This window comes from Gnatocerus cornutus, chromosome 1 (genome assembly GCF_029298725.1).
Source record: "Gnatocerus cornutus isolate USDA-ARS CGAHR chromosome 1, icGnaCorn1.1, whole genome shotgun sequence".
In the NCBI taxonomy this organism is placed as follows: Eukaryota; Metazoa; Arthropoda; class Insecta; order Coleoptera; family Tenebrionidae; genus Gnatocerus; species Gnatocerus cornutus.
This window is the reverse complement of record NC_142233.1, coordinates 19,066,661-19,079,199: the sequence shown is the minus strand read 5'-3', so window position 1 is coordinate 19,079,199 and position 12,539 is coordinate 19,066,661. Positions and strand designations below refer to the sequence as shown.

The 12,539-nt window shown below is 31.8% G+C and overlaps 1 protein-coding gene and 1 non-coding gene across 8 annotated transcripts in view; both read right to left on the bottom strand.

Annotated features, from left to right (window-relative positions):
- Mctp (multiple C2 domain and transmembrane region protein) overlaps positions 1 to 12,539 on the bottom strand; it is a 126,857-nt gene that overhangs the window by 39,374 nt on the left and 74,944 nt on the right. For all 7 annotated transcript variants that reach the window (XM_088049952.1, XM_088049951.1, XM_088049957.1 and 4 more), the window contains 2 exons: positions 4,404 to 4,513; positions 3,395 to 3,512 (listed from right to left, as the gene is read on the bottom strand). In XM_088049952.1, the coding sequence (XP_087906078.1) occupies positions 3,395 to 3,512; positions 4,404 to 4,513 (228 nt within the window). The remainder of the gene's footprint in view (positions 1 to 3,394; positions 3,513 to 4,403; positions 4,514 to 12,539) is intronic.
- Positions 4,795 to 4,884, bottom strand: TRNAY-GUA (transfer RNA tyrosine (anticodon GUA)). The gene is given in 2 exon segments: positions 4,795 to 4,830; positions 4,848 to 4,884. It is a non-coding gene; the product is annotated as a tRNA-Tyr (tRNA).

The window sequence follows — 12,539 nt, the reverse complement described above, 5'->3', positions numbered from 1 at the left end:
ACCACTGTACAACCGGCAACGTCGTCGATGGTGACTTTTTGGTGATAAAATCAAATAGGTTAGTTGCCTAACTGACAATTTAATTACACAAAACGGCCTTTCAGGCTGTGCCGAGTCTTTTCACTATTAAATCCTTTGATTTTCAATCCAACAGGCTGTAAAAGAAACGTTTTTAACGGAAACGCCTAATTTTCAGAAATGTCAAAAATTTGACAATTATTTTCTCACCAAAAATCTCCCTAGGCAACGTTGCCGGTTGTAATGCAGGGGTACATTGCGGTGTTGGTGGTTTAAAAAAAAACGGACTTTAGGTATCTACAAGGTGTTTATAAATGTTTCTACCATCAAGGGTGGCTATGAAATGTCAAATAAATTTGCCGCTCATTACAAATGTGGGTTTCGATTTTTCAACTGACATTTTCAGTTAACCTCAAACATGGAGTAAAGTAAATTTTGAGAAATAAACGGGTCTAATTGTGGTTTAAAACCTGAAAATCAAAAACTTGGACACAAAACTGTAACTGGAACGTCATGGACGTAAGTTAACATTAACTCTATTATAAATAATTTTCAAGATAGTTATATTCACTATGAAAACAAAGCGGCAAAATAGTGCACGGCAGGAATTCCAGAGCCTTGATGCTAGAAACATTTATAAACACCTTGTATAAGAGAACTAAAAGTATTGCGGTGTTGGTGGTTTAAAAAAAAAACGGACTTTACACTGGATTTCAATAAATTTGCGTACACTAATTTTTTGCTAGATTAAATTTGTCTTCATCTTGACACTGACATCAGATTCAAAAATTAATCAAAATACCAAGAATGATTGTGACAGCATTTGTCAATTTGACATAACCTAATTCTAATATCCATTCACAAAACATAAAAATCAAGTTACCTTTGATTTCTGTAAAATCAGAGTGTACTTTTTAATCATCATTTCATGGGACTGTACTTTGAACTTTGTTGTCAATGTCAGTTCAGATTGTTTAATTTTAGTTTACTTTAAAGAACTTCTTATTAGTGTCTTGTTTAAACTTCCCAAATTATCAATACCAGAGCTCATTACTATCGGTCCACTCATTAAAAAGTTAAGTTGGCAGCAACCCTTAGTGATTTTAGTCGGTAACAATTGGCAGCAAATGTGTTTGACCTTGACGCAACTGTGACATGCGTAGAAGCTAATCGTTTTTCACAACGTTGCCAAAACTTGTTAAATCTCTATTAAAATCTTTCTTTTGCAACAAATTTTTAATTAGTTATTGATTAATACACTCAACTTTGACAACTTGTTAACCTCAAAAATCGCTACATTAAATGTTCCCCTAATTTTCTCCCTAAGGAATTGAAAGACTGATTTAAACCAACAAATTTTCGAAAATTTACACTAGAAAGTGGACTGATAGCAATGAGCTGCACTTTATTTCTTATGGTTTCTTGCAGAGTGAGTCCAAATTTTGACATCATAATTGTCAAATGTCCATTTGGTTACCAATCTCACCAACTGTTCCGTTTAGGGTTATTTTTTATCGCCAACCATAGTAACTTTTATGTTTTGTGAATGGATATTAGAAAACCCACACCCAAATAGCCAAAAAATTATCAAAAAGCTGCTACTTGATATTTAAAGTGTAGGCGAATTTATTGAAAGCCAATGTACATAAAGTCCGTTTTTTTTTAAAACCGCACTCTCCTAGCACTTTACAACCGGCAACGTTGTCGATGGTGACTTTTTGGTGATAAAATCAAATAATTGACAATTTGATTACACAAAACGGCCTTTCAGGCTGTGCCGAGTCTTTTCACTATTAAATCCTTTGATTTGCAATCCAACAGGCTGTAAAAGAAACGTTTTTAAGGAAAATACTGCCTAATTTTCAGAAATGTCAACAATTTGTCAATTATTTTCTCACCAAAAATCTCCCTAGGCAACGTTGCCGGTTGTAATGCAGGGGAAGATTGCCGGTTGGTGGTTTTTTAATAAAAAAACGGACTTTACTAACTTGGCTTATATAGTTCGTACAGTGAGAGATTGAATGACAGAAAACGCGCGAAATTTGAAATAACAAAATAAGCCCACTTACTGTCAACCCAGTTCGCGAAGGAATTTAGGGTTTTTAGTGTATTTGGTAGCATAATTTGCTGCCAACCTATATGCCAAATGTCAAAATCTCCCAATCTCTCACCGGATTTATTATATACAGTCGAGAACAAAAAAATCTTAGACGTCAATGTCATCTAATTGTCGCACGGTGTAAAACCCCACTTTGAATTTGTCACCCTAATTTTTTGCATTGTCAGTTTTGACAGTTTTAATTTTTTAATTTCAAAATAGACCGAATTTTTGGTTTTCCAATATTGCAAGGACCTGCCTGTTGATCATACCGCTCTGTACCTACTAAAGAAACTATTTTAATTTTGTCAGCTTTAAATACTTTAATCATGATAATTTTTAATTGACAACTTGTCAATACTTTGATGTTTTAAACGTCAGTAATGACAATCACAGTAATGCACAGAATACACTCAAATTTTTGAAACGTCAGAAAACATTTTGTGTCTGCGGCTGTATGTATGAGATTATTATTTAATAAATTGTATTTGTATTAACAAAGTCAAGATACGCATACATAAATACGGAAATTCATTGATTCTAGGAATTTTAAATGTCTCTGTTAGTACATAAAGTCCAGCTCATTGCTATCAGTCCGCTCTCCTGTGTAAATTTTCAAAACTTTTTGAGTGTAAATCAGGCTTTCAAATCTTTAGGGAGAAAATTAGGGGAAAATTGATTGCAGCGATTTTTGAGGTTAACACGTTGTCAAAGTTGAGTGTATTAATAAATAAATAATTAACATTTGTTGCAACAGGAAGTCTTTAATAGAAACTTAACAAGTTTTGGCAGTGTTGTGCAAGACACGCATGCCACACTTGCGTCAAGGTCAAACGCTTTTGTTGCCAACTGTTACGGATGAAAATCGCTAGGGGCTGCTGCCAACTTAACTTTTTAATGATTGGACCGATAGTAATGAGCTCTAGTATAGATACATATTTCAGTGCTTCTATTATCGTAATTCTTATTTATTTAATTTAATTGAAGTTCTGAGGGTTAGAAATTTGTTCAACAAACTCTGTAAAGTATCCTTCATATCCACGCCTATTTTTTAGAGTAATTTCCGCCCTTTTTACTTTACCTAAATAACCCTTATGAAAGTGACCAATAGACAAGACCCAGCAAACAAAGGATTTTCACTTCTTTTAGCAAACGCGCCATATATCGTTTGAAACTTTTCTCACTTTGAAGCCTGTGGTCGCAACAAAAACTTGAAAGTGCGTCTCTCGGCTTAATCTTACTCGTCAACAACTTAAAAACATCTAAAAGCAAAATTACCGTTTTTATCCATGGCTGCCAATCCATTTCCTTTACGCAAATGTACTCGCAACTGGAAGAAGGAATGTTGGCGCAGGGCTGCTTCTCGTCTCCTGGTGATTTCATCGTTGGAGCTCAACTAAAATGAAACACTTACATTAGAAAATGGATCGAAGATAATTGTGCTAATTGGTTACATGCGGGTGCAGACACTAGCCTAAAATTTATGAAGTACAGTTTACCAAACGCTCTAGTGCGGTTATGGCTTTGACTTTTTAAGTCACAAACATAATAACCCTCAAGTGGTAATAAATATTTTTACCCAGCTGGTCAGTCTTACAAATCGAAACAATGAAATTCCTCAAAGTAGCTAGCGTTTATCATTCTGATAGAGCAGTTATTTGAAACTTTAGGTACAATTACACTTATTATTATTCTTAATCATATGAATACAGAAAAAAATTCTTAAAATGATGATTTTGTTATTTTGAAAAAACATTCTGTTTGTTATTTTATTACCTGTGCCTTTTTGTGAGCAATTGATTAAATGAAACAGAATAATTGGCTATCTTGTTATAGTTTTCAAGTCGTATTTTGAGAAATTTCATTGTTTCGATTGGTAAAACTGACCAGCTGGGTTAAAATATTTATTACGGTTCATTTCAAGGCAGATGAGACCCAACTACTTGAGCGTTATTATGTTTATGGGAGTTTGCGGTAAGATGGCTGTAAACGATTTAAAAAGTCAAAGCCATAACCGCACTAGAGCGTTTGGTAAACTGTACAAAGATATGATTGCAGAGGAAGATGTTTCCTCTAGATGGAAGTACAAACCAGTAAAAAATCAACTATTAGGAATTTATGTTATGTTAGGTATTTTACATAAATCACTCAAAATAAAAGAGTTTTTATAGCGAAAATTATTTCTCCTTGATATCAATTATTTAATTTTATTCCCACAGTTAGTTCCCTACCTGTGAATTACTTTTTTGGTTAGAGACCACACATGTTCCGAATGGATTATACTCACGGGAATAAGGTCAAGGCCAGCCACGGCGCTGGGGGTTGGTGCACGGGGTCTAGGGGAGCCACTCGGTGAGCTGGTGTCGCCGCCACCACAGGCACGACTTAAAGGCGAGTCTGCAACAAACACGCTCGTCATGCTATTTTCGTAAGCACAGTTAATTAACTGTTGCTACTAATCATGATAATTGCGTGTTGCTAATCGTAACTATAAACGCACGGGATGTTTTGTAAAAAAATAAACCGAAGTGATGAAAATCGAGGAAATTCAATGTATAGCACAAAATGTGAATCACACGACATTGAAGGATATTAAAATGATAACATGGTTGTTATGATTTTGCGATTAAAAGTGTTTACATTAAAGATGTGAGCTGGAAAAAATTCGCAAAAAAGATTCCTTCGAGCCGGATTTGAACCAGCGACCTATGGATGACTACGATTATTGCCTCTACAGTCCACCGCTCTACCAACTGAGCTATCGAAGGTGTGGAGAATGTCTTTGATTATTAATAACTCGCGAATGTAGATTACGTAATGACATACTTTTTTAATGTTTAAACAATTTTACAACATTATGAACAAAGTGTGCACTAAATTAAAATGTCGTTCTTCTATTATTTATGCCCATATTTTCACTTTGTTAAAACTAATTCTTTAAAATACAAAAACCTATTCCAAGAATAAGTCTATGAGAAGTAAATCTGGGACTTTTATATCGATTTTTTATTAATATCGATTTTGCCAAAAAAACATCGATTTTTAATTTACTTTTTAATACATTAAAAATCGATAATTGCGATTTCGATGTATGTATTTTATTTTACACTCTTGATTTTGGTGATATTTATAAAGAAGACTGGAATTTAATTTAAGGGAGTTATATTTTAGAATTTTGTTCATTCTTATTAATCTTGAATTTGTTATTTTTTTATAATTTATTTACTTATTATTTTGTTTATTACATAAGGTTTTTATTTATTTTTGTTTTTTTCGTATTTGCTTATTATTTTGTTGCTTTATTAAGAATTTTATTTATTTTAGTTTTGCACAATAAACTATGCTATATTGAGTTTTTTATTTACCATTTTTCAAAATCGATGTTTTCTCCGATGTATTGGAGATCGATGTAATTGTGCTCTTAGTTCAACATCGTTTTTTTTAAGATTTTTTTAAACACTTATCGACAATTTGCGTGGCAATTGTTTAGTAATTTGTTAATTATTATTAGTAATAGAAATGTTTATTTTATCAACTGGTCCGTTGCACATGCTCGCTTAGATCTTATCTATTTATTGCTTTTTCTCTTATCGTCCTTTTATTTAAACAATGCAGAAATGATAACTTTATAGTACAGTATAACAGATGATTTTTATTATTATTAAGATAGATCTACGTATTTACTAACTCAAATTTTAATGTTATTAGATCTAGAAAATCAGCATTTATTTTTATTTATCGGCAACTCACAAATTTTTAATCTTATCTAATTCTATATTTAATTTATAGCTGTTTATTTATGAAGGATATTAAGTAATTTATAATGAACGAGAACGTTACTTGTTAACGATCGAGTTTTTTATGAATTACTTAATATTTGTAGTAAATACAAAGCTTTATCGAAACATGTATTAAATACGAAGGTAGCAATGCTATCACGAAAATGTGGATTTAGGAACAATGAACCAGAAGAAAGGCAAACATTGTAATACTTAATTTTGCAAAATTAACCAGAAAACGTCAGTAATTATTTGAATTTAAATTTTGTTAGACAAATGTCATTACATGTTTTGTCACCAACCGAACTTGTCAAAAATCCCTAGTCGAAAATAATTTCTTTTAAATGCATTTTTTAAATTTATTTACAATGCAAAGTAGAAAAAATAGTATATTACACTCATTTCATAAGACGATTTGTAGCACTCATTCGTGCTACAATACTCGCCTTATGAAATAAGTGTAGTAATATTATGAATTATTTTGGTATCTCAGAAGCATAAGGGTTTATCTCCATAAATTATAGTTTCGAGAAAATTAACAAAACAGATATTCTAAAAAATCGCGGTGGTGTTATTAATCTCTTTTCAAATATGTAATTTAAGAGCAAATTGCGAGTTATTGATGACTATTTATTTAAAATCGTGCGTAATAGTCGTAACCTTTGATCCAAAAATAATTCTTTAGGCATATTTTTACACTTGGTTCCTTATGGTTCTAAGAAAAATTAGATTATCTGGACTTAAGTCCCACTTAGTAATAAAAACTTTCAAACATTAACAATGTTTTTCCAAAAAAATTATTAGAAATAATTGCTAACAAAGATATATTAAAATTAATCTAAATTCAGCAACTTTTATAGGCTATTTAACCATAAAAAACTCCCACAAATTTCGTTCTTGAGACACCAAAAATGTCGAAATTAAAGCGCGTTCAAGTTTTTTTGAATTTTTTTTAGCTGCTGGAAATAAAAATGTCTACAAGTTCTCCTTTTCGCTCTAAATTTTTGTAAACCGGGACTGTAAATAACACAGTCAAGAGTGATAATCTCTACAAATTTCGTTAAAATCCCATAAAAAAAGAAAATTACAGAATCTTAAAAAAAATTGGTGGCATTTTTTTGGTTTTAAAACGAAAATTTCTAAAAATTCGACTTTTTGATCTAAATTTTTGCAAATTAGTGATATTACTAAAACAAACAAAAGAAACAACATGCATAAATTTCGTTCCCGTCGCACTAAAAATAACGAAATTACAGTGTTGAAAAAAATTGATATTTTCACAGTTGTTTAAATAAAAATTTCTAAATACTCTCTTTTTTGGTCAAAATTTTCCTAAATCGCTACTCTTACTAAGACAGTCAAGACTTATAAACTCCACAAATTTGGTTATAGTGGCATTAAAAATGAAGAACTTACAGGTCGTTAAGCATTTTTTTTCGTCAAAAAACAAAACTTTTTCTTTGCTCCTCAGAATCAAAATTTGTAAAAATTCTCTTTTTTGGTCTAAATTTTTCCAAATCGACACTCTTAATAAGGCAGTCAAGAGTGATAATCTCCACAAATGTGGTTAAAATCGCATAAAGATAAAGAAATAACAGGATCTTAAAAAAATTGGTGGCAACGAAAATTTTATTCCAATACATGGATTTTTTTCTTTAGTTTCCTCAAATAATATACTTGCGTTTATCATCAATTTGAGTAAGTTTGGATCAGTTGTTACTCAACGTTTTAGATACATCTTAATGTTCATGTTTCGATAAACAATTTAATTTCACTGTTACAACTAGTGTGAACTATAACTACATAATAATAAAAAATTGCATAAATGAATTTTTAACAGATTAATGAAATTCAATTGCTTTCTTTTGTATATCCATGGCTTTCCCAATATGCAAACTAGTTTTTGGTTTAAAATTAGTTAATTATGTGTTTAATCCTGTGAAGGATCCCTTAAACTAAAGAATAATCCTGAAGAAATCTCCAGAAAAAATTGGTGTTTTTTTTATTTCTAGAACTGGATTTATCGTTTGATAAGATTTTGACCTGTTTGTTTCCTAATTCAGCCATTTTCAATGAAAGTGCCGTCTGTTCTCTGGTATTCGAAATCGTAATCTAATCACTCCTAGGGCCATATAATTTGCTAAATGTCTACAACCATAATTTCTAAATACTTGCCAAGTTTCGAGATTCTCCGCTTCTAGCCTCAAACGTCTAACAAAAGTATATTCGCGGCATAAAAGTCAAGTCGAGTTCTTGGTTTCTAGAGTATTCCATGGGCCTGCTATTCACTCCTGCTGATAGTTTTTGCGTTGTGTTTGAAACTTCAAACTACTTATAATTTTGAAAACGTCAAATTGATGGATCTGTCACAGTTCATAGCCTACAATCAGTCCTTCTGAATTCATTGTTAAATTTGTTGCACGTCAAAGGCAAACCAGTTATCTTGGAGTTCATCATTCATAATCACACAGTATAGATGTTTATTTCTTCTCCAAACTTACGCGTCGGTTCAATGCAAGAAATGACCAATAGTTTTCTTTCTAGTACTTTAGTAAGTTCTGACAAAGCAACAAAAATCAAAATTACGCGAGTAAAAACTTATTTTGGTCTTTTCAAAGACGTAACTAGAACAGGAAAACTTAATTTATTAATCACCGAAAGCCATTAAAAGGTAGTTAAAAACTGAGTGGGCAAAATATAAATAGGTACAGGTACAACACTAAAATTTTGCTATTTTAATATCTTTTTTAATAAGTGAAAAATAACTACCACTGCCACTATTACACAATCGTAAAGACACACCTATAGACTGGATAGATAATAAAGACGTTCAATTCCCAAAGGTTTTTAAGACGCTGTAAAACGAAATTAAGCAATGCGGTAATAAAAATTCGCTCGTTTATTACAGACTATGAAACCGATAAAGATGAAAGTGTTTTGGCATAAACGAACTGCGTCATTGAATCTAGAACTGTAGGTTCAAATTAAAATCGGTTCAATGTTTCAATGATTACACACGTCTTATGTCCCGAAATTAAATAGTTCAGGGGTTTGTTTTGATCATAAAAAGTCATAACAAATCATTTTATCGCGTTCGAAATTTTTGCGATAATAGTACATTGTGCAACAAAGATAGAATAGTACTCATTTTCCACGAGTATAAACATTTGTGCACGAGCCAAAGGCGAGTGCAGAAACGGACATCCCATACTAATTTTACACTGGAGTTTTCTACTGCACATCTTCACTTATTCGTGCAATAGAAACACTGTGTCAGTGGCATTAAAAAAGAAAGCAACCCTTTTAATACAACAAGGATTATCCACCAAAGTAGGATTAGAGACACAAACTTTTTAATTGTTAAAATATTTTTACACATTTAAAATCAAAATATTTTTTTATTATGGCGCCATCAATTAAAAGATTTGAAAATTTGAAAATTTGCAAGTGACATTGTCAAAGCACTGTCAGATCAACATTTGAATTATGTTTTGTATGGTTTATCGGCCGACAAACTTTTTATAATTCTGGCACTGTTTAGTATTTTTTGGCCTCATGAATTGTAAACGTCAAATTAACATTCAATTGACATTTTCGGAAACACTAGATTTACAAGCGCCTTGGACGTTTACACACGCCGTGCTGTAAAAAGTGCCCAAATCGTCTGCTCTTCAAATGCGTTTATAAATTAAAATCACTTTGCCATAATGAAGATTGATCACCAAAGTGGAATCTACCTAAATTATTATCTCAATTAAGACAATATTTCTATTTCTAAAGTAATATTAAAACGTTTTTATACAGCGCCATCTTGTGAACTTTTTGTGCACCAACTACAAAATTAACAGAATTGACAGATGATGAAATTTATAAACGTCAGATGTGACAGTTCTTTAATTATTGGCTCCTTATGGCTCGGATTTGCGGTACGTTAGAGGTACAATTACGCTCTAGGGCATAAAGGTGCCATAACAACCTCACAACAAACAGCGACTGGCTACGAATCGACTTGCTTTCTTTGCCCGCCAGATTCAAATTGCATTTAAACTTAATTATCATCAAACAGTCAAATTCAAAAGGTACCTGAATAAATAAACTGGTTGTAATGTTTTGTCCTTAATTCTCCGTTTTGAGGCTGTAACACATTCATGCTTTGCAGTTCGCTGCGTTGCATAGCCATGCTCCACAGTGCGCGCGTGTTTTTTGAGGTTATGTCAAATGAGTTATCCAAGTTGTGACTTTTTCGTATTCGTTATCGTATAAATCTTTAGATTTTGTTGGCAAGAAACTTTCAGTGGCTTTTGCAGCGTTTTCAACAATTTTAGATGGAATTTCACCTGCCATCTTGATACGCTTTCAATTGTTTTGCAAAGCGTTCTAAGATTAATTTCATTGACATGACACTAGATTATTTTAACAATAATAAAAATAATGCTAATAATATAGTTCCTAGTAATTAACGAATTAACTAATAATAATTAAATATAATCAACTGCAATAGTATTTTGTGGTTTCAATTAGCGCAAATAAACAGTGTAGAAATCAGAAATTGTATATAAAGCCATTAGTAATTAAAATGATTAAATCTTTAAACTAACACAAAACGACATGTGAAGTATTTTTTATAGTCTTTATGTAGATTCAAGAACAGAAATTTGTATTTGTGGAGAAATTATTTATTTTTGAAAAATCAAAATTTATTGGTAAGACATAAAACGTTGTATGTACCACGGGCATAACTTGATGTTTATGTATGTCGGCCGAAGGCCCTCGACCTTGTAATCTAGTTGCCCTCGAACATAAACATCCACATTATGCCCTTAATACATAAATAACTGTTACGGCTCTTTAGCAAATGCCGCGGCAAACACTGCCGTAAAAGCTGTAAATCCTAGTAGTAAATAACTACACATGTATTTATGCGTTTACTCGCACGAATTTTTCTTTGCAATGAAAACATCAGATTTTACACTAAATAGAATCATTCCAAAGTAGATTTTATTTTCACACTGTAAAATGCCTTTATTTCTGTCTACGAATTTAACTAGACACGGCACCTAAATTTCAGTATTATTGTATTATTGTTCTATTCTATTTAAATTTTTTTGTCTATCTGACTACTGGATATAAATTTAGCTTATTTAAAATCTATGTAAATATTTATTCTCAATATTTATTTTACTTTTCATTAATTTCTACCTGAATTACACAATTACGTAACCTTTCATTATCAACTCCGATTAAAACACATAGACATTGATTTCTGTTTCTAAGCAAAACAAATTATTAAAGAAGGAACGCCTTCATTGCATGGATTATTATTTTTCCTTCAAAAGTAGTTCTTAAATGACACATTATTTATTTGAATACAGCTTTCAAACACATAAAGTCGGCTCATTTTTATAAAAAGCAACGACAGCTGTAATTTTTCCTGAGAGATCATTTTATGGCATATTCGAGATTCTGCTGCTATATTGTTGACTATTGCAGATTTATTGTACCAGAACGAACATTCCTGCAAATCTTTTAAGGCTGCTGAGCATTAAACATAAAAAAGGCATCCACTATAGTGACAGGATAAATTTCTACCAAATATTAAACATCAGAACTGCAGAAAATATATTTCCCAATAAAATATTTTGTCAACCCAGTAAAAACACTAAACTGTTGAGCTGTCTTTCAAACAAAATTTTACTCTATTCTGGATTACGTGAAATCTACGAGTAATCAAATTTTCTTTCAAATATCCTTTGTGCATTTCGGTTAGGATGCATCGCGTTGCATTTTCGTTTGGAGCTGCGAATTCAATTGAATTCGCATTTTAAATGACTGACCTGGCTGGTGAATGAAGTGCAAAACTTGAATCTACCAAACACGTAATAACACTGAAACTATAATCTCCGGAATCTTTTAGTGTTAGAATTGCAAATTCTTACACACTTTATTCTCATAAATATTTTTTAATAGTGGATCGAAACTTCTCAGCACGCGATTGTTAACTGAGTTATTTTAAAAGCAGCACCACTTAGTTTATTTCTTTAACTGCTTCCTTTTAAATAGGCACCACCGAATAAAAGAATCGCTTAGTAAACGTAATAATTCAATGAGACCTAAATAAAACCTATTCTATTTCTGCAAGCGTTTCACTTCTCAAAGTCTCGGGGCTTTCAGTTTTGTAAACATTATGCGAGATTTGAAAGTTTTTGTTCTCGGGAACTGGAAATAGGTAGAAATGGCATCATCAAATGGACACTAAACGTTTTCATACAGTCACGCTTTGTTTAAAATGCTACGGTTGTGATGAGAGTGATGTGTGGTTGTTGAAATAAAAATCTTGGGAAATATGCAGGCAATATGGGGATGTATGTAAATCGATTTTATGTTCAGCAAGCATTGAAATTTTTCCCAATATCGTACATAAATTTCTAGAAGAAAATTGAAATGATTGAAAAGTAAAATACGTGCAACAAGTTAATAATGTTTATTTCAAAAGATGTCACCTTCTGCAAAGCAGATAATGTTTGTTAGGGCCATTCAAGTTTTTTTTATTTCATCTAGCGCTTAGGTAGGTACCTTAGTGTTACCAACTGTCCCATTTCAGTGAAATAAAATTCTTGCGCATATGGTGACTTTATGTTTATTTT